The sequence below is a fragment of the Daucus carota genome, chromosome 2 (genome assembly GCF_001625215.2).
Source record: "Daucus carota subsp. sativus chromosome 2, DH1 v3.0, whole genome shotgun sequence".
NCBI lineage: Eukaryota > Viridiplantae > Streptophyta > Magnoliopsida > Apiales > Apiaceae > Daucus > Daucus carota.
Window position 1 is genome coordinate 30,760,501 of NC_030382.2, and position 27,632 is coordinate 30,788,132.

The following is a 27,632-nucleotide window of genomic DNA, read 5'->3' on the forward strand; positions in this document are numbered from 1 at the left end:
TTTAGCGCCGAGGTTACACGTGCCCCGTTCGCTCACAATCTCTTCTGTTATAAAATTCGTACTGCTAAGAGCATTTTCAACGGTGTTGCCTATATTCGTTGGCTAAATTGGATCTGTAAGACATTATGTAAAATTTGCTGAACCTGTAAGACATTTTGCTTCAATGGTATTGGCTATACTGGTTGGCTATAATTTAAAAATAGTATGTTATTAATATTTTAAATTGTTAAAATAGAATATATCAGTTTAATATGATAATAAATGATGTGTAATCTTCCTACAGATTTCTTACAGACCTGTAGAGGTTCGACAAATATAGCCTTCCATAGGAGGTTGGCTAAAATTATAGACAACAGATTATAGTGTGGTTGGAGTGCTATTTTTTCAGAGTGTTGGGTATATTTTTTAATTTTGGAATGCCAACTCATTTTTTAACCAAGGGTTTTGTATGGTTGGAGATGCTCTAAATCGCTTCATTTCTTCGATCATTTCTTATATTTGTTTTGAATATCTGCTTTTAGTTTTCAGCGGATTAAAACTTTGACTTATTCAAATTCAAATTATCCTTCATATTCGAATTCTTAAAATCCAAACCGTCACTCACAATAATCCTATCCAAGTTCTTATCTTCCAAATCAAAAAAATTTCATTTTAATTCTTAAATCCCGACTTCTCAATACCCAAATCCTTAAAAAATTTCATCTTTCTTCTCTTCTTTAATTTTTTCCGCCATTTTACTTATTAAAAAACACCTTGATAAGATTATTTTTATCATAAAAAGTCATCATCCATTTAACTTTCGGCTTCTCAAGTTATGAATATCTTGTACCGGAAGAAAATGGAGAATGTCTTGTATTATATTAAATAATTGTTTTTCTTAACAAAATAATTATTTGATACATATAAAAAATGGATACCAGTATTCATGTGACGTGTTTTTAATAATCTTCGAGAATAACGATATTATAACAAATGAGGATTGCTTTATAAGAATATGATATAGATGTAATCACGGGACATGTTCTTTTTATTTCAATAATACTTTTTAAAAATATATTATTGGGCTTAGCATATGAAGTTGAAACAACGGGTCCAATCTTTCTTTGTCGTGTTGCAACCCACACTTTGCTATGTTCTAATGCTTCGGCTCAAGCATCCTCTCAAAAGCTTCTGATTCTCTCTAACCCTCCAAGCATTCTACTAAGAATTCTGTGTTTCATGACCGCATAAAGACATTGAAACTGGATGGCTTGCTTTAGTTCATCTTATTAGCCCACTCCACATCAACTAGCAGTCTGGTCATTCTGCTGATTTGCTCTCCAAGCTGGGCATGTCTCAGCCTGCAACTTCACCACCTCCCAACTTGAGGGTATTAAATGACACCAACTGCTGCCATGATCATCAATGGAATTCTCTTCATCCCTGTTCTTCTTAGCTTTCTGTGATCGAGTACGAGTAGAATGACGCAACATTACAATATCATGGCAGATAACATTGCAATTTGTTTCCTTCACGCTTTGGGACACATATATGGCCGTGCTCTTGCAGAGTCCCTTGCAATAATATACATTACTTGTGAAAGAAAATATAATTCCCCTTGATCAGGTAATGATGCTATACCTTCTGCATAAACAATCACATTCACGCTTCTAATTGTCTTCAGTAGTTCAGTGTACAAGGTTTGCAATTTAGAGTCTATGAGCTTCCAAAGCATAAGGTGTACATTTTCTTCAAGTTTTTGAGTTTGTTTAACTAAATGCCCTGTAATAACCTCAACTACTTTTTATATTAAGAGAGAACCCCGAATTTTTGCAACTAAATCAAATCCAAAAACAGAGTGTACAGTATATTTCTTCTACATTAATCCCTAAGATCAAGGACTGCCTTAACAAAGAGGTGTAACGATTAACAGTTCTTTTGTACTCTATTTTTATGAATCTATACAACTCCCCGGAACAGTAAATTTTCATTTTTTATACTCACACATAATAAAAGCTAATATCTTATATTTGCTTATTAGCGTTCCTTTTTTTACTAATATTATTTTGTATTACGTACATATATAGTAGCTCAAGAAAAACTAATTTGTGTTATTTCTAGTTTCTCATCTCTTCCGACCAGAAACAGTTTTTTTCACTGCTCCAACCGAGACTAAAAAATCATCTAGAGATGATAGTGTTTTCATGTCATCTGGAGGAAAGTAACTTGCAGCCTTTCCCATTAGCGATGCAAAGAGAAGAGACAGTGACGGACGAGTGTCATAACGATCATCCAGAAGGTCATCGAGAAATGCAAAGGCCGCTAAGAAGTCTGACCTGCTAGCATTTATTGGAGCAGAAAAATGGGCAGGGATTATTCTTTTGAACCTCCAGTCCCTTGCAATCCCGTCTATCCAATCTTTCACCTGAACTCAATTTAAAATTGCCAGGATATATTCAGTAGTCCTTCAAACATGTACAGTCCGAGCAGAGGCAGGTCACAAGCAAGCATTAAATCAGTTTACCAATTGAATCTAATGATAATTTGTCAGATTATATTACTTGCCTTTTCAGGAACTTTGCTGAAAACCAATGTCTTCACAATTGGTGAAACAATCAACTTCTGCGACATTTGAGCAAAGCTGGAATTGGGCTCAAGAAGATTTGAGGGTCCTAAGAAAAGTATTTGGAGAACCATTCTCTCCCACCCTGCCCCAAGAAAAGGTTCCTTATCAGTTCACATGTGTACTTAGAGTGTTGGCTCAGTCTTAACTAATCTTGATAGTAATTTTATGTTCTAGGAAAGACATGACCAACCTTTTTGCCGGTTCATTTTGTTGTCAACGACTGGTTCATCTGAGACTTCCTTGCCTTTGCTGAGAATTTTAACTGCTAAGCCATTCTTTGCTGATGATAAAAGTGATTCCTTACTAATACAATTTGGTGGCTGCCTTGGAACAAAGATTACAGCATCTGTCACTAATAGCGTCCTGGAGGGCTTATGATAAAATGCAACCTCCACATATGGCCCAATTCCTGAAATAGTACATAACAATGAACTTTAAACTAAAAATAAAAGTTATATATGTAAGGTCCGAAATGTCAAGCTAGAAGAGTGATTACCAACTTCAGGAGAACTGAGAACTTTTTGCTCAATTTCACCAGCCCATGGAGTTGAAATATCGTCATCCTTTATTGTTTTGGAACCAAAAATACCAAAAAACTCAAGTGGCAAATTTAGAGGCCAGCTCCATTGACGTGGTGCCACCCATACCTGAGCTTGAGGGAACTTTCTGGAAAATGGACCAACAAAGATTTTATGCTCGTAAGCAAATGTAGGCAGGATGATGCACTCTACTGGAGCTCCCAACTCCTTCACTAGCTGTGGAGTTAAACATATTATTTCAAACATAAGGTATGACATTTTGTTCAACTTAACCACAAAAGCAGTGAAGAGCAGAACACTTCAAACAAAGAAAACAACCAAGTACACGAGCCAAAGAAAAATTTTGGACTTGTCAATTATAATTTTAAAGGTTCAATTATTGAAGAATAGGAATTTTGGATATTGCAAGTTTGACGTACTTTCTTACTTCATTTAAAGGTGCCATTATTCATTTATCTCAAGTAGTTGCAATTTATTATTGTAGAATAATATGTTGAACAAAAAACACCCATCTGGAAGCGAAAAAAGAAAAAAAAGAAAACGAGCTGATGATTTGATAGAGTCACAGAGAGGAGCTATTGAGAATTTTGTTATTAAGAAGACAGACACTTCAGGAAAAGAACAAAAAAACATAAATTTGGAGGGTTCTGCAGCGGGTAATGATGAAAATTTGGTGGATTTAGGTCTAGAAAAAGAAGATGTTAACATCTTAAGCGAGAATGAAAAGGAACCCGGTTTGTCTGACAATGAAAATACAATAGCAGAAGAGTCACTTCCTCGTTCAAAGGATATTTATGATCCTAGAAATTGGGATAGTTTAAACAACAAAGAAAGGGATATTGTAGTTGAGAAGGGACCCATAAGAGAATTAAATCTTGTATTTCCACTGGATAGAGTTTCTAGACATTTCTCTTATGCTTATTATTCTAGGAAGTTGAGTAATGGAGAGGTTGTTGATAGAAAATGGTTGATTTACTGTAAACCAGTGGATAAATTGTACTGCTTCTGTTGTAAGTCACTCAGTGCTCATCATATGAAAAGTTCCTTGGCAAATGAAGGATTAAGAGATTGGAAACATTTAAGTGAGAAACTTAAACAACATGAAAATAGTGTTGACCATATGTCTAATATGAATAAGTGGAGTGAACTAAAAATGAGATTAGCTACAAATCAAACCATTGACAAAGATCTTCAACAGGAAATATCAAAGGAAAAGGAACGGTGGAAACAAGTGTTAATAAGAATAGGTTCTGTTGTGAAATGTCTGGCTAAAAATAACTTGGCTTTTAGAGGATCGAATGAGAAGCTTTTTCAAGATAGTAATGGTAATTTCTTGGGATTGATTGAGATGATTTCAGAATTTGATTTGGTCATGCAAGATCATGTTAGACGCATTCAAAATCATATGATACATCATCATTATCTCGGCCATAAAATACAGAATGAGTTGATTTCTCTTTTGGCTAGTAGTGTTAGAACTTCTATTTTGTCTATCATTAAAGAGGCTAAATATTTCTCCATTATTCTTGATTGTACACCTGATGTGAGTCATCAAGAACAAATGACTTTAATTGTACGATGTGTAAGCATGTCAAGTAAAAAGATAAAAATAGAAGAGTTCTTCTTAGAGTTTTTAAAGGTGGATGACACATCCGGATCAGGCTTATTCGATGTATTGTTAAGTGCTTTAAAGTCTTTTGATCTTAATATTGATGATTTGAGAGGTCAAGGTTATGACAATGGTTCTAATATGAAAGGAAAACATCAGGGTGTTCAGAAACGAATTCTTGACATAAATCCAAGAGCCTTATATATGCCATGTGCTTGTCATAGTCTTAATCTTACTCTCTGTGATGCTGCTAATTCTTGTGTTAGAGCTATTTCATTCTTTGGAGTTGTGCAACGTATATATACATTGTTTTCTAGTTCTCCTAAAAGATGGAAGGTTTTACTTGATAATGTTCCAAGCTTGACTGTGAAATCTTTGTGCAATACTCGTTGGGAAAGTCGTATAAAAAGTGTAAAAGCTATTAGATTTCAAGCTCCTCAAATCAGGTTGGCTCTATTAGAATTAAGGGACAACTCTAATGATCCCAAGTCAGTTAGTGAAGCAGAGAGTTTGATTGGTTTACTTGAAAATTTTGAATTCTTACTTGGCATGGTTATTTGGTATGACATTTTGTTTTCCATTAACATGGTGAGTAAGAAATTGCAATCTAAATCTATGTGCATTGGTGCTACTGTGAAACACCTAGAAAGTGTGATGTTATTTTTCGACAAGTATAGAGAAGAAGGGTTTGTTTCTAGCATGAATGTCGCTAAAGATCTTGCAGTTGAAATGGATGTTGAGCCTTGTTTTCCTGTAAAACGTCGTGTTTTCAGAAAAAAGAAATTTGATGAAACAGATCACAATGAAGAATTAAAATCAGCTGAAGAGTCCTTCAGAATTGATTTTTTCTTGCGATTGGTTGATGTTGCAGTTACTTCATTAAATAGTCGCTTTGAGCAATTAAAGATATTTGAAGGTGTTTTTGGATTTCTGTGTGATTCTCCAACCTTAAAGTCTTTAGATCATGATGAACTGAAGAAGCACTGCAGTAATTTGGTATCTACTTTCTCCCATAATGACTTGTCAGATTTTGAATTGGGGGCTCTTGTACAAGAATTAGAAACGTTGCAAGTTTATGTGCCTGATAATTTAATGTCTCCAATTGAGATTCTTGAGTTTGTCAAATCCCTAGACTGTTTTCCGAATGTTGCAATTGCTTATCGAATCTTACTGTCAATACCTGTGAGTGTAGCATCAGCTGAAAGAAGTTTTTCCAAGCTAAAGTTGTTGAAAAATTATTTACGATCATCAATGTCACAAGAAAGATTGAATGGTCTTGCAATTTTGTGCATCGAAAAAGATATTCTTGAGAATATTGATGTAGAAATGGTCATCTCAGATTTCGCATCGAGGAACGCTCGTCGGAGTTGTTTTACTTAGTCTGTAAGTATTTAAATTCTTGATAACACTCGGTACTTATTTGTTTTTTTATTGAAGTTGACTAAATTTTCTGTTTTATATTATTTCAAGAAAAAAAATTGGGGCCCCTTTTTTTGGTTTCACCCCTGGGCCCCCATATACTATGGAACGGCCCTGTTATGGAGTTCCAAGTTTCATAATTGTGTTGTGTTTTCATTTGCTTTTTCAAATGAGTATGCATTTTGTATATATTGTATGAGAACTATTACTTCACATGTGGAAATGAAAAGTATAAATACCTGAATACACTCCTTGGTTGGAGCTATTGGAGCATGGACCCACAATCCTCCAGATTTAAGCTTGATGACAGTCATGCGTATATTTGTTGATACACTGCTAAATCCCAGTGCCTGCTCTTGTTCGAAGAGCCATATGACATTTTTTACAGCCTGAGATTTAAGTACAGTAAAGAGTTTGAATGCAGGATGGATAAAACAATATATCGACTAAAAGAATTATTTTTCACATTACTCCCTGGTCCAATTCTTGAAATTGTTGTCAGTTTTAAGGTCTGCAGTAAAGAAAGACACTTTATTGCCTAGCCTATACATAATTCCAAGCTTGAACAAAATTGCTTTCTTGCAAACTCTTTTAGCTTTCATACCCTATGTAAATGAGTGACATGCTCTTATAAACTGGTGGCTCTCAAGAACTTGAGCCTGTGCTTTGGCGGGGGAGCTGTTTACTTTTTTAGGGAAGACAATACCAACAAAATCACCAATATTAAATTCTTAAGAAATGAATACAATTACTATAATTTTTGAAAAAATCAATTATACTAAAGTAGCAACCAATAATGCCTGGTCACTCTCTTAATTTATTTCAAAATAATAAAGTACCTCTCGGTTTCACTACAACTTAGATTTAAGGTTACTGCATACGATTAAGATAAGTAACTGTTGCATTCGCATTTAAAGTACCTTGGCATCATATTTAAACCATAGCTAAGCCTCTCAAGTATATGGGACATACGTTAGAATAACGAAGGCAACTCTTGAAAACTTGTCATTGTTAAACCTTGATTCGGGTGAATTACTAATATACTGAAACAAACTAAAACTCCTAAATCTTGAAACAGAGGAGGTGATAGGGAAAAAGACTGTTTCTATTGAAACACAGGAGTTGATAATCAACAATAATAAACACAGTATTGTTTATATGAAAGCCCCCAAAGCAGGGTAAAAACACAATAATTGTTATGAATCTGTAACAAAAGAATAAAGTTGTTTTCCTACTCTAAACACAATATCAGTGACCACTATGATGCAAACATTTCTCAAACATCATTCTCTCTCTACAATTACATTGTAGACTAAACAAAAGGGTTGTAGCGCAGCTTGGTAGCGCCGGTGTTCTGTTCTCCTATGAGCCTCTGACCTTACTTGTGTGTTGTGCAGCTCCATATAAGTGAGTAAAGGGAACCTCAAAGAGCCTACAGGCGATTTTACGCTTATTCTTAGATCCATTAATAGTATGCAATCGAGGAGGCCAAGGCTTGTGTTCATAAGCATTTAAATTTTAACAAAAAAAGTAGCCAAAAACATGTGCTCGTAAGTATTTAAAGTTCTTTAACCAACCATATCTTCAAACCAAAAAAAAAAGTGGCTAAAAACTGGAAACTCTAGATAGATATATAGGCACCATATTTTTAAAACACTAATCAACTTTAAATTATTACCTAAGATACATACTACGTGATCAAGTGGCATGCCAACTTTTAGATAAGGGAAAGCAGGGATTAATGACTATGGTTATAGGATGGTTATAGGCCGACAAGACTTGCGTTTCGGCCTCAAAGTTTTAAAATCATTTATATACAAATTTGAAGAGCATGTTGCATATATATGAATTAGAGAACCAAAAGAGCAAGCATGCTTTGGCAATGCTCTATCACAAAAATTATACTACCTCCATCCCAAATTAGTCCTCTTGATTTTGACTTTTGGTATGTATGTTAAGAACTTAAGATGCATGGTCACATAGCTCTAAAAATTAGTTTTTGAAAATAAAATTTTGATACATAAATTTTTATTTAAAAGAACTTGTAAGATAATTTAGGGAGATGTGGCCGATGCAACTTAAGTATGTATCAAAAGTCAAAGGGGACATCTAATAGAGGCCTTAAGGAGAGAGCTTTATAAGTTCAAGAGCTTAATTCTTTTTTTTAAATAATTAGGCTTATATGCCTCAGCAAATAAGTATCTATTCTAAATTTTAATACTTCTCGGGGGGGGGGGGGGGGGGGGGGGGGGGGCATTTGGCGTCTTAAATGAAATTGGGGGGGGGGGGGGGGGAAGTTGAACCATGTCAAGGAACCAGTTACTCTAAAACCTCAAGGTGTCCCTTTCCCAGGATCTTGTATTCTAACAGAACCCAGTGTCATCCTTGATTCTCTTTTAAATGTCATCAAAATTGTAATTCATCCCTGTTTAGAGCCAACATACCTTCAGCAACTCTTTGTTAACTAAAAAACTCCCATACTAATTAATCTCCTTGTTCTACATAAAAAAAAAAAATCATAACTGCCAATATAATAATGCAGCAGCAGCAAGGTTGAAAAAGAGAAGTAACCTCAGTCCTGATAGTGCGCCTATTGAGAAAAGGACCAAGAGGGAACGGAAATCCGGTGATATTGAAATAAAATCTTCCCCTAGCTTGAGTGAGCTGAGCAGTTTCGGTGTTGCCTGAAGAAGCGACCACAAATCTCGTTGAATTCTTGGTGGGTTTTAAAAAATGATTAATACTGCACGACCTCTTTAATCTGGAACCCCCAACAAACGTCTTGTAATCGACTGTGTTCTTCAGGGAACAGCAATTCGAAGCTATAGCTGCACTCATTATTGTCGACTTGCAAAACTCTTGCCCAGCTTGGATTGTGTTGTTTCTGGATGACTTCCGAGATGAGGAGGATATTCTTCTGACACGTGGATGGACTCGAGATTTATTGTGGATGATGTTATATTTTTATTATCATTGTTCTATATATAAAATGAAAATGTTTTGGGTACTCATTTCTGAATTATCTTATTTATTTTATTTTATATATATATAGCAAGAGATAGATTCAAGTGAGTTAACATATCAAAAATAAAATATATAAATAGTCTCATAAAATCTGATACTCCAATCATCTTCTCTCTTTGTTTATAATTTTATCCAAACTCCGTGGATGATTATATTTGTTCACGTCTCTCCTTGTCTAATTTGTTATCCAAACCCCTAATTATATTTGTCGAACCACTACATATCTTTAACAAATACCACGTCATCAATTATCATATTAAAACAATACATTATATTTATAACAATTTGAAATAATAATAACATGTTATATTTAAAATATAGCTAATCAATCTACTTAGTACCATCGAAACAAAATATGTTACATGTCCAGTAAATTTAATATAATGTCTTCGAGTATCTCCAATGAGTTTAGCTATAATCATTGGTTATATTGGAACTCTAAGAACATTATATAAAATTTGATGAATCTGCAAGATATTGTGCTTCACTGTATCGGTTAGCTATAATTTAAAAATAATATGTGATTAATCTTTAGATTGTTATAAATAGAATATATCAATTTAATATGATAATAAATGGTGTAATCTTCCTACAGATTTTTTACATGGCAATAGAAGTTCGATAAATATAGTCATCCATATGAGATTGACTAAAATTATAGACAAGGGGTGGGTATGGTGGAGGAGCAGTTGATTCAGCAATTTCTAGTCCTCATCTATCTGGTGTTTCATCCATTTTAGGTTCTATCAATCTCGACCGGATCAAAGTAAACAACAATGTCGAATCAGGCCGCCCCCTGTCTTGAAAAAATTCACACCATGTACGAGGATTCCCGCTAAGCATCCATGGCTGAATGGTTAAAGCGGCTAACTCATAATTGGCGAATTCGTAACTTCAATTCCTACTGAATGCACACCAATGGGACCCAACAATAAGTCTATTGGAATTGACTCTATATTAATGGAATCTCATCATCCATACATAACTTATTAGTGTGGTATATTCATAGCATAATATATGAACCAGTAAGAACTAGCATTCTTATTGAGACTAGAACTCATAGGGAAGAAAATATATTTATGGATGGAATCAAATAGAGTTTCGACAAATATAGTCATTCATAAGAGATTGACTAAAATTATAGACAAGGGGTGGGTATGATTGGAATGTGATTTTTTTTTTTGAATAAATTGACTATATTTTTTAGTTTTAGTATGCAAAACTCAGTTTTTAGTGATGACTTTTCATGGTTGAAGATGCTCTTACAGATTCAATTTAGCCAACCATTATGACCAACACCAATAGCGATGTTTTAAGTCCCGGTTTTTTCCTGATTTTTTAGCACGTAACAGATATACTGATATATTTATATCTTCATGCCCATGAGTTGAAAAACCAATTTACATATGTTGCATGAATTACGGCCCCTTTCCTTCCAAACTGGTTGTATCCCAATAATAGAAATAAGTGATTTCATGTAAAAGAAATGAATTGAATGTCAAAAAAAAATGGACACTATCATCTCAGATGTCCCATTGCATTCCCTGCAAAAACCAAACAAAGTCTGCACTAACCTGGTGATCCTAGCTGTATATTGGTCTAAGAATATTTGTGTTTATTTCTTGGACCAATATAACATCACTTGGATGACATTCGTGCTTATAATTACGGAACTCCATGCATCTGCCTTGCCTAGGTACATTTCTTCTTACATTATATGATCTCTAATTGCAGAAAATCTTTGTATGCTTCATGGTATCTTATGTCGATATATTCTTGGAGAAGAACTGATGATTTTGTTGTCATAATACTCTTTCTGTGTTGCTTGTTTTAACATTCACCTCATTCGGATTACGCTGCGTTGATCCAAATTTAATTAGATACATTTGTAAGTGTGTTCGGAGGAAATGACAACAAACTGTATGATAGCTGCACCATAAAAAGTCTTGATCATTCTGTTTTATTTGTTTGAACTTATGTTTGTTATTGAACAAGTATGTTACATTAATTCCATATGCATCCACAAAGTTCTCACTTTATTTCATTTTCATGCTTGCGGATTAGACTATTAGTTATGCTCTTGCTCAGCTTTGATGTTTTTCCAATTAACAAGAGCTTTTTGTAAGCTCTACTGGATCATGGGAACATGTAAATAAGTTGAGTTCTTCACGTTCTACTTAAAGCTTAGAGACCCATTAGTCGACAAAATTATGACTTGTGGCAGCGTCTTACTAATAGATCCATTAGTCTATTCTAGTTTGTCAAACTTCCTATGTTTTTCATTTTCGAATGTGACTAGTACAATCTTAACTCCATTTGGCTGGGGGTGCTATTATAGTATCGCTAAAACTAATTCAAGTCATGCAAAATTGTTCATATGATAAATCATTGATAAGGAATTATACATTTGAAATAACAATAATTTTAATCTTTGTTTTGCTAAACCGAAATGAAAAGGTTTTATGTTCAGTTGTTTAGGTAAAAGATATTGTGTGAATCAATAAATTCCATTTTCAAATGCTCAAATTGAGAAACTCATGATACTCGAGCAAGAACAATAGAGTCTGGTCCATATTGTTCAGATTTTATTCTTGACTTGTAAAGAAGAAAATATATCCATTTTCCCTAAAAATTGCTCCAATTCCCTTTAAGCTATAATTTAAGAGAAAATGCATTCATAATAACATAAGACCCTTCACTTTGTTTATTGTTTTACCTTTTTGAATATGTCTTTTAAATCCTTACCTATATCTTTCCTTATGCAGTTGAACATTTCAACCCAAAATGGGTGTCAAATTGTCAAAACCTGGGCAAGGAACTGCTGCAAACACAAGTGTAGTCAAGATCCAACACCAAGTGATTAATTATCTCTCCAGAAGTTTCATACGCAACTTGGTATCTAAGAAACGAAGGCGAATGCTAGTTGATGGATACGATCTTGATATGACATATATTACTAACCGTGTATTGGCAATGTCATTTCCTGCAGAACGAATAAGAGCCATGTATCGTAATCCTATGTGGCAGATCAAGTGTGTATTGGACATGAGGCATAAGGACCATTATAAGGTATACTTTGAAAAATAAAATACTACATCAATTTGTCTTGAATTGTTGTTCTTCTCTTGCTGACTTTCCTACTTAATACAGATTGTGGAATTCTCTTATGTAAATATTTTGCATTGAATAAATTGTAATGGTTTAAAGTTTTTTTTTCTTTTCTAAAAATATATGAAGCTCGATACATAGATGGGCTTGTATTCAAATACAGACTATCTTCTCAGCCTACAAACTCTACAAACAAAATAATGTGTTCACTGTAATTTTATAACTTCTTTTATCTATGAGTTACTAATGCTTTTTATATTCTAAGAATATATTTGTAAAAATCTTTTTTTCCTAATTATTATTGTTATGAAGTGACTACATATTAATTCTCTGAATTACAATAGTTGCTTGTAACCTAGGAAGGTCTATAGTGGAGTATGTCTGGTATGTTCGAATCAGAACTTAGTAGTATCCATAGGTTCTACATAGGTGTATTTTTATCCTGTATATTATCTCCTCCGCAATTAAATTTTCATCTTCAGTTTGTTACTCTCGATTGCTACAAAGCAAAGTTGTCTGTTGACTTGAAATTTATTTTGCTATGACATATTTCTGTATTCTAGTTTTATTTGTTTAATAATAAAATGTTGTGGCCTTGTAGGTCTTCAACTTATGTATAGAACAAGCTTATGATCCATCACATTTTCATGGTCGCATGGAAAGATTCCCATTTGATGACAACCATGTCCCATCTCTTCGTATGATGAAAGAATTCTGTGAAAGTGTGGACTCATGGATTTCAAGCAATCCAAAAAATATTGTGGTTGTTCACTGCATGGTACAGTTGCAATCTTAGTAAAAAAAGCAAAATCTCATATTAGTGTCCAAAGGATAATGCTGGTTCATCTCTTGATTTCTTAGATTACATATTCATCAATTATATATTGTCCCGGATTGACAATTTCCTTTTTGTTAGAGGAGTGAGGAATTCTACATTTTGTCACTTTAGCACCTGTATGGTTTGGTAAGATAAAACAGTTTTAATATGAAAAATGTTATCCATATTTACAGGCGGGCAAAGGCCGGACATGACTTATGGTATCGGCCTACCTAGTATACAGTGGCATGGCAGCAGAGGATGCACTTCAGTTGTATGCTGATAGGCGAACGACAGATGGTCACGGAGTAAGTCTCTCAACTGTGATGTATACCTATCATAACATGTAATTAGATAGCATCAAAATGCATACCATCATTCTTACCTCATCTACAATCACTTGGATAATACGATGAAGCTTCTGTATATTCTTCATTACTAAAGAAGCTTCATTAGAGCAACTTTATGACTGTTGGTTCAAGAATAGATTTCGCTTTAATATTTTTTCATTTTTTCAATAGTTCCCGTTCAATAACCCAATAAAGAATTTAAAATGAAGGTAAACTTTTATGTTAGAATTTCTAAATAAAATAAGACTTATCTGCATTTATGATATATAAACTAAATATGTACCAATATATTTTGTTCACTATAATCTAAATTACCATAGACTATTAGAGAAGGACTACGCTATTACAAATTTTGTGGTTTAATTTGTCTTACATCTTAACCAAGGATTAAGGGCATTCATCTTTGAAAGATATATTTGTTGATAACGTTAACAAGTATACATGATATGAGTTGGTTAAACAGGTTTCCATACCAAGTCAACGTCGCTATGTGGGCTATTGGGAGAAACTACTTTCTGTTCCTAAGGGAATTAGTCGTAGTCCTTTAAATGTTCATTTACCTGAGCCATGTAATAGAGAGGTGCGGCGTATACGCATTTATGATGCAGTTAACATTAAATCGGTGTTCTTTGTGGTCTCTCAACTAGAAGAGGTAAGGCTTTTATACTTGCACATTCAAAGTTATGATAAAATGAAAAGATTAGAAATTGCTTCACTAGCAGATGACATTTTCTCTACTAATTTATCTTGGACTGCTTAGAGGTACATAACTAGTGTATGCTAAGAGGGCGATAATTTCAGGTTCCAGGCCTCATTCGAATATGTATAAACGTGTGAAATTCGTGCTTCGATACTTTAAGAAATTCGATTAAAAATCTATAAAAACTGAAAGGAATAAATTGGTGATAAATGAATCATTTCGTGTTTGAGTATCAAATATTGTCACCCCCCAAGTCATGTCACAACAATATTGAGGCAACTTGTGCAACATTAATTTGACCTATAAATAATATTTTGAGTTATTCGGATCCCATTACTGTACATGCTTTTGCTTACTCTTCAAATAATAGGTTCCTGATCAGAGGTATCAGCCACCAGCAGAAGTTTCAAAGAACTGTTGTAGACCAATTAGGGATGCTTGGCAGACTACAGTCTGCGACCGATATTATTACTCCATCACTGAAAGTAATGACTCAGGGAAACAACCACATTTGAAGGAGTCTCGTTTGGTCGTACAAATGGACACAGAGATACCTGTCATCTACCAGAAAACATGTCTTGAGTATCATTACAAAACGCCAGTAAAAGTAAGGTTTAGTCGTTTAGTCCAACAATCCTTGTTAATGGACGTGATTTTTCATCATCACTTCTCTCTTTTCTATACATACTTGTAAATATAATAATATGTAATGGCTGCAATGACAACGAAGCATACAGGTTGATTTCTGAGATTTATACATCAAGAACTAATATAATTTATATGAACAGGTAAGTGGAGATGTTCGTGTAGCATTCTATGAAAAAATGATTGGAGGGCGTCTCTTTTATCTTTGCTTCAATACTACATTCATCAGTAACAACTTGCTACAGGTATAACTTGCATTGCATGTTTTCACATTCACGCCCTACAACAACAATAATATGTTTAAAAAGTTGTAGCTAAACTTGAAAAGAATATGTTATTAGCATTAAGCCTTTGGAAACTCTGCAGTTTACAGAGCATGATTTGGATAAAGTTGGGAAAAGGGGGAGGTCCATAAGTGGTTCTGCCTTCTGCGTGGAGTTGTTGTTTGGTCCACGTAATGCCATTGGAGTGCTTCCAGCTCTTGGAGATGCTTAAATTCTTAATTTGTACAAACAGTTGAATTACAAATCTAATTTCAAATCCTTGAGCATATAAGTCCTCTTCCGTTTATTTTTGGGACCGTTTGGATAAACTTAAAAAAGTGTCTTTTTTTTAAAATAAAAAAGTGTAATAAAAGTGATAAGTAAGTCGAGACTTTTAAGTGAAAGTGTTTGAAAAAAAAGTAGAAGTCCTGAAATAAAAGATAAATTCTCAACTTCTTATAAGTTCTTATGATTTTTTCCACAAACATGGAAAAAAAAAGGAGAAGCCGATTTCTTAGAAAAGAAGACGGAAGCAGGGGCAGCCAAACATCCATTAAGTCTCGTGCATAGTATAATTGATTTTACTATATAAAAGAACTTGACACTGATGTTGAGTTCTCTTGTCAACAACTCAAGGTCTCAATATCAGTTTTTGATATATTTCTTGAATTGTTGATATGTGATAACCCTAACCCATCTGCACCCTACTTCGAATTTTTTCAACATCACAAACTTTATTTTTTTTCTTTATTTACCAATCTATCAGGACATGATTTTTGATGATCTTCTTCTAGTAGACATTCTTATTGTAGCTATTTTATTGGCGGAGAAATAGAAACTCTAGTAATATAAATTACAAATTAATACAGATTTTATCACAACTTAATCTAGTTGATAAATGTATAGACATACATAAAGTCTACGGTTGTCAAGATGACAGTCTCGTTATTCCTCTTTCAAACACATGGTTAATAGGATGTGAGCGGGTATGTAACTTTTCGAAGTGTTTTATAATTGATGGTATTATTGAATATCATTTATATGAAACCTTATAAAAAAATAAAACGAAGTTAGTTAGATGCAGAACTTTTATAATCACAAGTTGAATAACCAATATTTATATAAATCTTGTATATTTTATAAAAATTATTAAAATAAAATAATATTAGTAAATGACGAATTTTCTAAATTTTTATGAATTCTTAAAATCAAATTTAGGGGTGTATTCCACTGAAATTTTAATGGATTATATATGAGCTATAAATTTTAATGGATTGTATATGATTTTAATTTTATGCGGATTCTATATAAAATATTACAAAACTGATGTATAGTCTTTAGGATTTATTTATAATACTTCAAAATTCAATAGATCATGGTGGGATTTCAAAAAATATAAAATACACTAAACATGCCCGTAAAATTATACTCATTTTATAAAATCCAAAAAAATCCACCAGCATTTCAATATCATCACATTTCAATGGATTTTAAATAATCTCAATTAAATATTATTAAATTTTTAATCATAATTTACAATCCTAGAAGGATGTATTCAACCGGGATTCTAATGGGTTTCATATAATTTATGGATTTTAATGAATTGTATCTGATTTTGATTTTATACGGATTTTAGATAAAATATCACATAGTTGACGAGAGGCTTTAAGATTTTTTTTTTCCAAATTTCATTTTCATATTAAAAATAGTTAAAGAAAACAATTTCTCTAAAAAAAAAGAAGAAGTTAAAGAAAACAATAGATTTTGAATTAGAAATTTATTGAAATTTAAAATTTTGAACTTTATAAATAATAGTTGAATCAAAAAAAATAAAAAATTAAATGTATGGCTTGTAATATTTATTTGAGTATTGGTGTCATTATCAAATATCGTCTATATTTGATTATTGATATTTTATTATTTATAATTCTTTTCTTCATACTTTTTTTTGACGCATACACAAGTTTTTATTTTAATTTTATTTTGACAGGACCCAATTCTACCTGAGCTTGAGCCGGGCTTGAGCCGGGCTTGAGCCGGGCTGCATAGGGGTGAGAAAAAAAAATCGGAAAAACCAAAAAAAACCGTAATCGACAAAAACCTAAAAAAATCGTAACGGAACCGAACCGATATAACGGTTTGGTAACGGTTACGTTTTTACCCCTAAAACCGAACCGAAAAACCGAACTGTTTATATAATATATAATAAAAATATAACATTTATTATATATTATTATATATAACATATTAAATATATATGCAATATATTAATTATATATTTTAGTAAGAGAAATTGATATAATAAGTATATAAATATTTTTCTAAAATTAATAAAAGTATTAAACATGTATAGTAGTTTCTAATCATATAAAAATCGAAAAAAAATCGAAACCGATCAACAGTTAACTGAACTGGAAAAAACCGTTTGAAACGGTTCGGTTACGATTTCCACCTAAAAACTGAACTGAACCGAACCGAAATACGGTTTGTTAATGGTTTTAGGTAGAAATGGAGCCCAACCCGTGCAAACCAGTACGGGCTGCTATGTTCTACACCGAATACACAGACCACATGTATCTATCATGTATATATAGCTGCTGCAAGTACTTGTCGCCAGCTACTAGTAGCCCACCAAACCCAATTTGCCAAACCAACCAACTAATTATACAAGTAGTACTATCTTTGTTTGTTTTGAACGTACAAAGTACAAACCCAACCAACCAAACTTTGTTAGTACTAAATTTCTTCTTCTTGTCATAAACCCTTTCTCTGTCCTTAACAAGAATGGAGGCAAAGCTATTGAGAGTTGCTCCCATTTTCCCCACTTGTTTGTCAAAACCCAATTCAAATTACCCTCGCCTGCACCAACAAAATTACACCTTTCAGTCCCTCAATTTTTCACATTTCAAGAAACCCCTTCAGCCTGTTCAAGCATCTGCTGCTTCCATTGGGTACTTAGTCATATAATTTTTTATTTTTTTTGCTTTATACACATCATAAGTCTTTTCCACCAGATATATATTATTGCTGCTTTCTCAATGCCTGTTTGATATTTGTTGCCATACATGTTTGTGTGTTTGTGTTGTTATGCTTATGGTCGGATTTTTCTTGTTAAAGATTAGATTTTGACTATGAGTTTGCAAGATGATTGAAAGTTTAAGTTGTTAATATGATTCTTTAAATTATCATTATAATTTGTTATATTTGAAATTGATCAAGTAAAGACTAAATGTGAAAGGATGATTCTTGCATCGCATTGAGATTTCTCGCTTAATTTTATCACTTGTGTAATATCACATCGCTAAATGAACCTATTGCCCAATGAGAATTTGAATTACTGTTGTAAAGACAGAGTTAGAGAAGAATTTCGTCTGACCACTAACCTGAGACTTGAAGTCGCTGTAAAAGGGAAGTGATTTTGAGTTTGGTGCACAGATATAAGTGTTCGTTAACTATAAAGCTGTGTTCATTTGGATGGAATGGATTGGGGGAGAATGGGATGAAAATTTTATAGAATTTTTATGGAGAAAGAAGATAGTATGAGATAATAGTGACTACATATGAATGAGTTTAAATTTCTTGTGATAAAGATTGTAATGAAACATGATGTAGAAATGGAATGAGCATTCCTTCCAAAACATGAGGGTTATAATTCTAGTTAAAATAATAGCAATGGAATGATTGAAGGAAGGAAAATTATAGACATTTTCTGTGACCAACACCATATTTGAGTACAAAATTCTTTCCATTTTCCCCCAGTCCATTCCATTCAAGTAAACACAACCTAAATTTATAAAATTGTGAAATTTTAGAACCAGAGATGATATTTTTTCTGTCTCATTTAAATGAGCATAGAAAATCTTTTTTGTTGTAAAAATTCATAATATTATTTAAAATGGTTGCACAAAAGTTCATATCCCAAGTATGTACACAATTTTAATGTATATGTAATATATTAATATTAATAAATCATCAGTTCATGCAATGAAAAACTTTAGTGCCATTCTTTCAAGACATATGATTATACCTTTTCATATACTCTGTTGTTGTTCCTTGGGTATATGGATTTATTTAAATTTTAAATCTTCTGTAGTTGGCTTTAAAAATTACAACATATGTTCCAAAATTATTTCTTTGCTTGTAGAGTGGATGCTAAGAAAAGGATTGATGGGAGCAAGTGCTATACTTTAGATGGGATACGAAGTTCATTGATACGTCAAGAGGATAGCGTTATATTTAGCCTTGTGGAGAGAGCACAATATTGTTACAATTCGGACACATATGATCCAAATGCCTTTTCGGAGGATGGATGCCAAGGATCTTTGGTTGAGTTTATGCTCAGAGAAACTGAAAAGCTTCATGCTCAGGTACTTTTATGCAAATGAAAATGTCAAAACATATTTAGTAAGAACGGAGAACGGATCTGGAAATAACTTGTTGACTTGTGACCTAGGCCGGAAGATACAAGAGTCCTGATGAGCATCCTTTTTTCGCAGAGCACTTGCCCGAACCGATATTGCCGCCTTTGCAGTATCCGCAGGTAGGATCTCATCTCTGGTGATAACAGAATTATACAACTAATTAAATTACATCCTTGTTTACTATTGAAGCACTTTTGAATCATCAGTTTACTGTACCTACTCGTTTTGTTTACTTGTAGTTAAGAAGCTTTAGTTACTAATTTTCCTTGTTCCTACTGTACCATTTTTGTATCCTGAATACTACATTCTTAGGAGTATAATCTGATAATTTTTCTGTAGTTTCATGAATACCATTTATTGTGTGCACGGTTATTTCAACCAAGTCCATCTGCATGAACGTTTATAATGTTTGATTCTGCTACAATGTAAAAAACTTCCTTGCTGAAATTTTTTGTTTAATCTGCCACTTTCCTTGTAAGTATGAATTTTGAGACATGTATTTGAATATTTTGTGAATATAGATTTAACTACAGCTATATTCCGTGCCATAATTGAACTTAAAATTCACATATGCGGTATATTACCTCCACCCTGCAACGATAAAGGGTATTGAATACTTGGTGTATGGGAACTTCAATTAATAAAACGGGGTGAAAGGATTAAGAGGGTGTTTGTTTCCCTGTTCTATAGTAAATTAAGCACTTTAGAAAAAACAAGTACCTATATATATGATACTTCCTCACCTATGCAAATTCTTAATTTTTCGAAAAATGCCACGCTATATGTTTCTGGAATTAAGTTTAAGTCATTTTTTTTAATCGTGGCTTACTGCTGAAATACGTGTTCAAATGAAATTCATAATTACATCCTTCCAAGCATAATCTGATATGTTTCTGTTATGCATGTAGGTTCTGCATCCTGTTAGTGAATCAATTAATATCAACAGTAAAATATGGGATATGTATTTTAAGAAGCTTGTGCCAAGATTGGTCAAGGAAGGCAATGATGGAAATTGTGGATCAACTGCAGTGTGTGACACAATATGCTTGCAGGTACCTATTTTCCTATTGTGCTATTCTTCTTATTATTTTTGTATCTGTTACGCTTTCTTTATTGAACTTTTTTATAACTAGTTTTAGACCCCTGCAATGCATGAGATTATTTTTATTTATTTGTTAGTTGTATATAAAATTTATGTTTGCTACCTTTTGAGTTTAGTTTAGTTTAAAATATCATATATTTTACTTTATTTTAATTTTTACATATAACTTTAGTTATTACATATTATTTATAGGATTTATATATATACATATTATATAATTATATTCTTTTCATAGAATTTTAGGCCCAAATATTAGCTGTTATATATTATATTTAAACATATATTATTTTGATTAGTTATACACTTATTATATTTAAAATAAATATAGTTATATTTTTTTGCTATTAGTTAGTTTTGTGAGATATGATTTCTTTTATCTTAGTTTATTTTAATATATAGCTATATTATTTTCATATAATTACTCCAAACTTTGCTATTATATATTATATTTTAACTGAAATTATTAGTTAGTTTTGTGAGGTATGATTTCTTTGATTTTAGTTTATTTTAATATATAATTATATTTTTTTTTCATATAATTAATCCAAATCTTAGCTATTATATATTATAGGGATCTTTTTAAAAATACCCATCTGTAATTTTTTTTTTTAAAATTACTACCATCTTTTTCATTGTTTTTAAAAATACCTTTTCATAAATTGTTTTTTTCAAAAATACGATTTGCAACTTTTGAAACTTGATTTGCAACCTTGGGCGGCGCAGCCGTAAAAGTTGCAAATGAGTTTGCAAAAGTTGCAAATGAGGTTGCAAAAGTTGATGAGTTTGCAAAAGTTGCAAATGAGGTTGCAAAAGTTGCAAATGAGGTTGCAAATGAAGTTGCAACTGCAGTTGCAATTTTGCAACTGCAGTTGCAACCTCAGTTGCAACTAAATGCAACTGAAAACTATATATAGTTGTAAATGAGGTTGCAAAAGTTGCAAATGAGGTTGCAACTGCAGTTGCAACTTTTGCAACTTCATTTGCAACCTCAGTTGCAACTAAATGCAACTGAAAACTGTAAGTAACAACAGATGTATGGTGTGCCCCTGGCGGGGCCATTAGATTACAATAGAATCAACTGAATGCAATCATATGCAACTGAATACAACCATATGCGACCATATATGCAATTACAAATCCTGATTTCAAGTTCCAGTTTTCAAATGTCATTTTCGGAATCGATATATATATATATATATATATATATATATATATAGGTCAACATTCAAGAGAGGGACTCCTTATATGGAGTTACATAGCGCGCCACTATAAATCATCAATTTTATTATAAATTCTGTTATAGAATACATATAAAACATGGTTTTAATATAAAATACTATAAAATAAATCTATTTTAAGTAATTTAACACTTAAAATTTGATTAAAAAAAGTATATTTTCGAAACCGATTCTACAACAGAATAATTCTGGATGATTATTATTCTGTTATAGAATCATGTTGAGATATTGCATAATTTAGATGATCTTTGGAATAAAAAAATTGTATAACTTCGTTTTCGGTTTAATAATCAAAATTTGCAATTATATTTCATAAAAAATATAATAGAATATATATTATGTATATATTTATAATGGTGTGCTACGTAACTCCATATAAGAGGGTATGCTATGGAGTGCTACCCTATATATATATATATATATAGGCAAGTGCTCAAATGAGAACCCAAACTAATGTGAGATATGAGATCTAATCTCAACCACACATTTTTATCCCTGAATTAAATCACATCCACACATTTAAATCTCTATTTTATAATTCATATCTTTCATTCACACCACCAACCACCCACTCCCACCAACAGTCCCCCCCCGCTAGCAGTCCGCCGGCCACCGCCGTTACACATCAGATCTGCTACCCTCCTCTCTCTCTGATCTCCAGCCCCAGCCATGTCGACCTCCTCTACCTGTCGAACCACCAGTTGCACCCACCACCACCACGGCAAGGTCAGCCCACCGCCTCCATCAGATCTGAACACCGCCGCTCTCTCTCTCTCCTCCAGCCCCGCTCTCTCTCCCGTCGTCCATGTCTCCACTCCCCTTCCCGACTTCTTCCTTTCCCTCCAACACCGCCAATCGCGCTATCGACTCCGTTCCATCCCCGCTAGGAGCCGCCCATTCTCCAAATCAAGTGATTCGGCGATTAAGCCGGATTTATTATACTGAAGAAGAAAATGTGGTGATTTTTCCACTTTTGATTGGTTTGTGTTAATTTTAAGGTAATTTTTGGGGTGTTGTCGATGATTTTTTTAGACAGTGGATGGTCTTTCGATGGTGGTGACAGTGGTTGGATTTGATAGGTAGAGGTAGTGACAAGGTCCGGTGATTTTGCGTTTGCAGGCCATGATTTTTCATTTTCTAGTTGTGATTTTTTATTTGACAGTGACAATGTAATTGTATGTGATTAAATTTGGTGATTTTCATTTTTTGGTGTTGTTTTTTATTTTGCCGATGGTGATTTTGTTTTGTAGTTAGTGGTTTTCTGGGTTTCGGGGTGGTGATGGTGGCTTGTAGAAGGTGGTGGTGTGGTGATTTTAATTTTCTGGTGTTGATCTTTGATTTTCAAGTGGTGATTTTTGATTTTCTGGTGGTGATTTTATATTTTCCGGTGGTGATTTTATGTTTGCCGATGGTGATTTTCTGGTGGTCGCCGGAGGTGGTGGTGGTGGTCAGTGGTGGCCGAAGGTGATAGGTAGTTGAATTAGAAGATGATGAAATATTAAAATATTAAATGAATGATGAGAGATGAATATAATTTATTTAAATGAGTGGCTGAGATTAGATCTCATATCTCACCATAATATTGGTTCTCCTTGGAGCATGACTCTATATATATATATATATATATATATATATATATATATATATATATATATATATATATATATATATATATATATATATATCGATTCCGAAAATGAGGTCGAAAATGACATTTGAAAACTGGAACTTGAAATCAGGAATTTAGCTGCATATGAAGTTGCAAAAGAGGTTGCAACACGGCTGGCGCCGCCTGTAGTTGCAAATGAGGTTGCAAAAGTTGCAAACAGTATTTTTGAATTTTTTTTTTATGAAAAGGTATTTTTAAAAATAATTCTGGAAGGTAGTATTTTTGAAAACAATAAAAGAAAAGGTAGGTAGTTTTGTAGATTTCCCTATATTATATTTTAGCTATTATATATTATATTTTAAGTGATGTTATTTCAATTAGTGATAAACTTTATATGTAATATAAGATATGATTATTTATTATATTATTTCTTAACAATTAGTTAGTTTTGTGAGACAGACACGCAAATCTTAGCTAGTGTGTGTGTGTGTGTATATATTATATTTTAATTGATTTTATTTCAATTAGTTATACATGTTTTATATTTAATATAAGATATAATTATATATTTTCTAATTTCTTAATTGTTAGTTTTGTTAGACATGGTTGAGTGATCATGCCATACCATACCATTTATTCCTCTTACGCTAATTATATAAAAAGATATAATTATAATGACATATAGATAGAATATAATATTTCTAGTGAAAAGCCTTTTCCTAGCATCTTGAGCTTGAGGGTTTAGGATAGGTCACTTAAAATGGTATCCGGAGCTTAGACTCGAGTTTGACTCCATGCCGATTTCAATATTCTCACAACTTATTATGGACACGAATGATAAATTTATGCGCCAAAGATGGGTGCGTGTGATCCACTCTCGACTAAAAAATGGGCAATATATTTGACATAAAATACAAATATATACCCCAAAGATCGGTACCCGTCATCCATTCTTGACCCAAAAATCGGCTTTGGAGTTACGGGATCTTTATAAATATATTAATCCTGGTAAAAAGTTTTTTGGTTTAGAACTGGTCACCAAACAATGTTTTGTGCAAGCATCACTATTTTATTTCAGTTTCATTTTTCTTATTATACTCGTATATTTGTGTTTCTCAATGTCAAAATACGTAGATAATTTATCTCCGTTAGTAATATATATAAGCTCATGACTTAATCAACATGGAGTTTGAAACCCCTTTCCCCTCTCTGGACGACTCTTCGGATGAGGGCGAGTATTTGAGTCTCTTAAGAGTCATAAAAGTAGTAATTAAGTATCAACCATCAAAGAAAGTACAAGAAGTTGACTGCGAGGCCTTTATCCAATCTCAACAGGGTGTTATTTGAATCATTAAAGTTAGTGTAGATAACATGTAGCTAACCCTTAAATAAAAAAATGAGTATAAATATTTTTATAAAATCTTGAAAATATCACAAAAGGCTCGGAAGCATGAGTGCGGGTATTCGGTACGGGGATATAGATATTCGTCAAATTCAAAAATATGGGAATACGGTTGCCGGGGGATACGATAAATATTAAAATATTATAAATATTATACACACACGTATAGTTCATAAGATGCATTTAAGTTGAACAAAATAGTGGAATAAATAAATTAATCATCATCAAGTCTTAACAATTAAATTACATAAATAACCCTGACAAAAAAAAAAAAAAAAATTACATAAATAACTGTTGTAATTCAAGATGACTAGGGATGTATTTTCCTGTTTTAATGGGTTGTAGTTTCAAGTTCCCATACTTTTAGTTTATGTAAAGCAATAAGAATACAAAAATGCATATATCAAGTGACCACGAAATGCATGTTGTATATATTTTGAAATTATGTAGTTGATGTCCCCTGGTTGCTTCATTTACTTCATTAAATCTGAACATTTCTACCATTTATCTTTCTCCATCAATATATCATATATTGCTGATATTCTTGTTCCATTCTTTAACCTAGTTACTGGTTAATATTACTTGCTGAGCATCCAAATATGCTCATTTGTTTTGATTACCTCTTTGGTCAGTTAAGCATGGTTAGTTGAGCAGGAGTTAACATTTGGTACTATAAGTATTGTCATGCTCTGTAGAAGTTGAGTTTAAGCTGCTTCCTTTTTTCTTTTTTTTTAAAGTTGTTGAAATTTACGAAAAATGCCACTCCTGCACCCCCCAATCCGCACCCCCTAATCCCCGTCTCTGACTTTTCCGATACGCCACTTGGATATCCCGTACGCACCCAGCCGCACCCCCGCACTGCAAAGTATCCCCTACGCAGGTCTTCACTGAACTGAGGTATCCCTGCTTTCTAGACGACAAGTTATACTATGTTTGAATTTATTATTAGGTAGAAATGCACAAATCAAATTTACAAACAAATAGCTAATCAGTTATTAAAATCTGAAAATATTTTTTGAGATATTAGAATTTACTAGTTTCCACTCGGTTATGGTAGCATGTAAAGTAAATGCGTAGAAATCAAAGAAAGACATTAAAACTCATTGGATACAAGTGACTTCAGTGATCTAGTTTGATATCCCATCTCCATTTTAGTGACCAGACCAGTTTGATATATAACCACAAGGAGATATTGTTCAGGTAAGTTGAATAATGCGTAGAGAAATTAGAAAATATACTTTTCAGGCTAATATGATAGTATGTGTCATAATCATAATTTTCTTTACTTCTGAATGTTATTCTTCTTGATTACTTTTTCCGCTTGTTTTATATCTAAATAGATGGCATTCAGGCTATAGATTATCATTAATATTTAAATGGATGTCACTTTAACTATAGATCAGCCTTGATAAATTTTTTGTCTATCTATATGATGATTCGAATAAATGCACAAGCACAAATTTGCTGCCTTTCTGGCCATTACCCAAGTACCCTCTGTGATGTAATATCTTGGAAGAGATATTATTAAGTTGATTGATTTTAAGTTGCTGGAGTTTTCGTGTGCAGGTGCTCTCAAAGAGAATTCATTATGGAAAATTTGTAGCAGAAGCAAAATTTCGAGCGTCTCCAGATTCTTATGAAGCTGCAATAAGAGGACAAGTATGTTTACCTTTGAAGCTGTTGTTGCCTCTTTAGTTTTGTACCTACATCTGACAAAGGAGATGCCAGCAAAATTTTAATTCAATTTCTTATAGTCAATAATATGGGGATTTCATATGCAGGACAAGGCCCAGCTAATGGAATTGCTAACGTACCCAGACGTGGAAGAAGTAATTATCAGGAGAGTTGAGATGAAAACCAGAACTTATGCTCAAGAGGTTACCGAAGATGAGGCTGAACCTGTGTATAAAATTAAACCGAGCTTGGTGGCGGATCTGTATGGAACCTGGATAATGCCATTGACCAAGGAAGTTCAAGTTGAATATTTATTGAGGCGGTTGGACTAATATGGAAAGAGAACTCATTTTCTGATGTGTGAATTCATGGTTTGCACATTGGGGTGCTTTGTTGCACACAAAAAAAGTACTTTACAATTTGAGCTTCGATTGTTGTGATTCTGTGTACATTTGATATGGGGGAAATGGCAGTCCGAAAACAAAGTATGTACCGACTGAATGATGACTTGTGTCGTGAGAGTCAGGTACAACTTTTAAGCATAATTCACAATTATAATCGTAGACCATCCCAGCTATAGTGGCTTGTTATTCATGACAATCATTTACATAACATCTAACACAAGCTGCACTCACATGCTATGTTCTTGATGGAAAGTAGAGTTTTAATCATGCACCTTCAAGGATTATCCAGTTCAAAGGCTAGCTGATCCTTCTAACTAAATTCCGAGGTGACCATCCTCTTGGTAAATTCTAATATAGAATAGAATTTCATAATGGTGGGCCTCTCACATTCCTTCCCTCAAATATGCTTTTAAATACCCATGGTTTAGCCTAAAATTTTATAGAAACGGTGATAAATACAAAACACCATATACTATATCTAATATCATCTGTTCCTGGCCTTCACAAATTTCCCTCTGGAGGCTTTCTTTTCCATCTTTTCTCTCTTCTTTCGAGTCTTTTCGTCCTCCTCAGCTCCCATTGAAAATGTTTGCAAATTAATTAAGAAAACAATTTCAGCAAGGTTTCCAAGGTTTTCCTCGACCTTGCTCAAATGACTTGAGTGCCTTGCTTAGATGAGTGGACACATGTGGTTATGCGGGTG

At 33.1% G+C, this 27,632-nt stretch overlaps 3 protein-coding genes across 4 annotated transcripts; 2 read left to right on the forward strand and 1 right to left on the reverse strand.

Annotated features, from left to right (window-relative positions):
• Nucleotides 1-1,953: 1,953 nt before the first annotated feature.
• On the reverse strand, nt 1,954-9,119 carry LOC108209816 (uncharacterized). The gene is made up of 6 exons (XM_017380946.2): nt 8,744-9,119; nt 6,412-6,561; nt 3,102-3,360; nt 2,796-3,014; nt 2,545-2,687; nt 1,954-2,404 (listed from the first exon to the last, which is right to left on the reverse strand). The coding sequence occupies exons 1-6, from the start codon at nt 9,008-9,010 to the stop codon at nt 2,105-2,107; spliced, it is 1,338 nt and encodes a 445-aa protein (XP_017236435.1). The 5' UTR covers nt 9,011-9,119; the 3' UTR covers nt 1,954-2,104.
• A 1,587-nt stretch (nt 9,120-10,706) lies between these two features.
• Nucleotides 10,707-15,311, forward strand: LOC108207332 (phosphatidylinositol 3,4,5-trisphosphate 3-phosphatase and protein-tyrosine-phosphatase PTEN1). The gene is given in 8 exon segments (XM_017377788.2): nt 10,707-10,892; nt 11,962-12,265; nt 12,906-13,082; nt 13,316-13,429; nt 13,935-14,123; nt 14,542-14,778; nt 14,960-15,061; nt 15,183-15,311. Coding segments are annotated over 7 exon segments (1,233 nt in total). The 5' UTR covers nt 10,707-10,892; nt 11,962-11,980.
• Nucleotides 15,312-17,678: 2,367 nt separating this feature from the next.
• On the forward strand, nt 17,679-27,119 carry LOC108210290 (chorismate mutase 1, chloroplastic). Of its 2 annotated transcripts, XR_010288761.1 has the most exons (7): nt 17,679-18,030; nt 19,224-19,446; nt 19,533-19,619; nt 20,409-20,552; nt 25,589-25,748; nt 26,418-26,510; nt 26,633-26,678. XR_010288761.1 is itself a non-coding variant. In XM_017381612.2 (6 exons), the coding sequence occupies exons 1-6, from the start codon at nt 17,864-17,866 to the stop codon at nt 26,855-26,857; spliced, it is 939 nt and encodes a 312-aa protein (XP_017237101.1). In that variant the 5' UTR covers nt 17,693-17,863; the 3' UTR covers nt 26,858-27,119. The 2 variants fall into 2 exon arrangements, 1 of the variants encoding a protein (XP_017237101.1); XM_017381612.2 differs by lacking the exon at nt 25,589-25,748 and having other exon boundaries at nt 17,693-18,030; nt 26,633-27,119.
• Nucleotides 27,120-27,632: the final 513 nt, after the last annotated feature.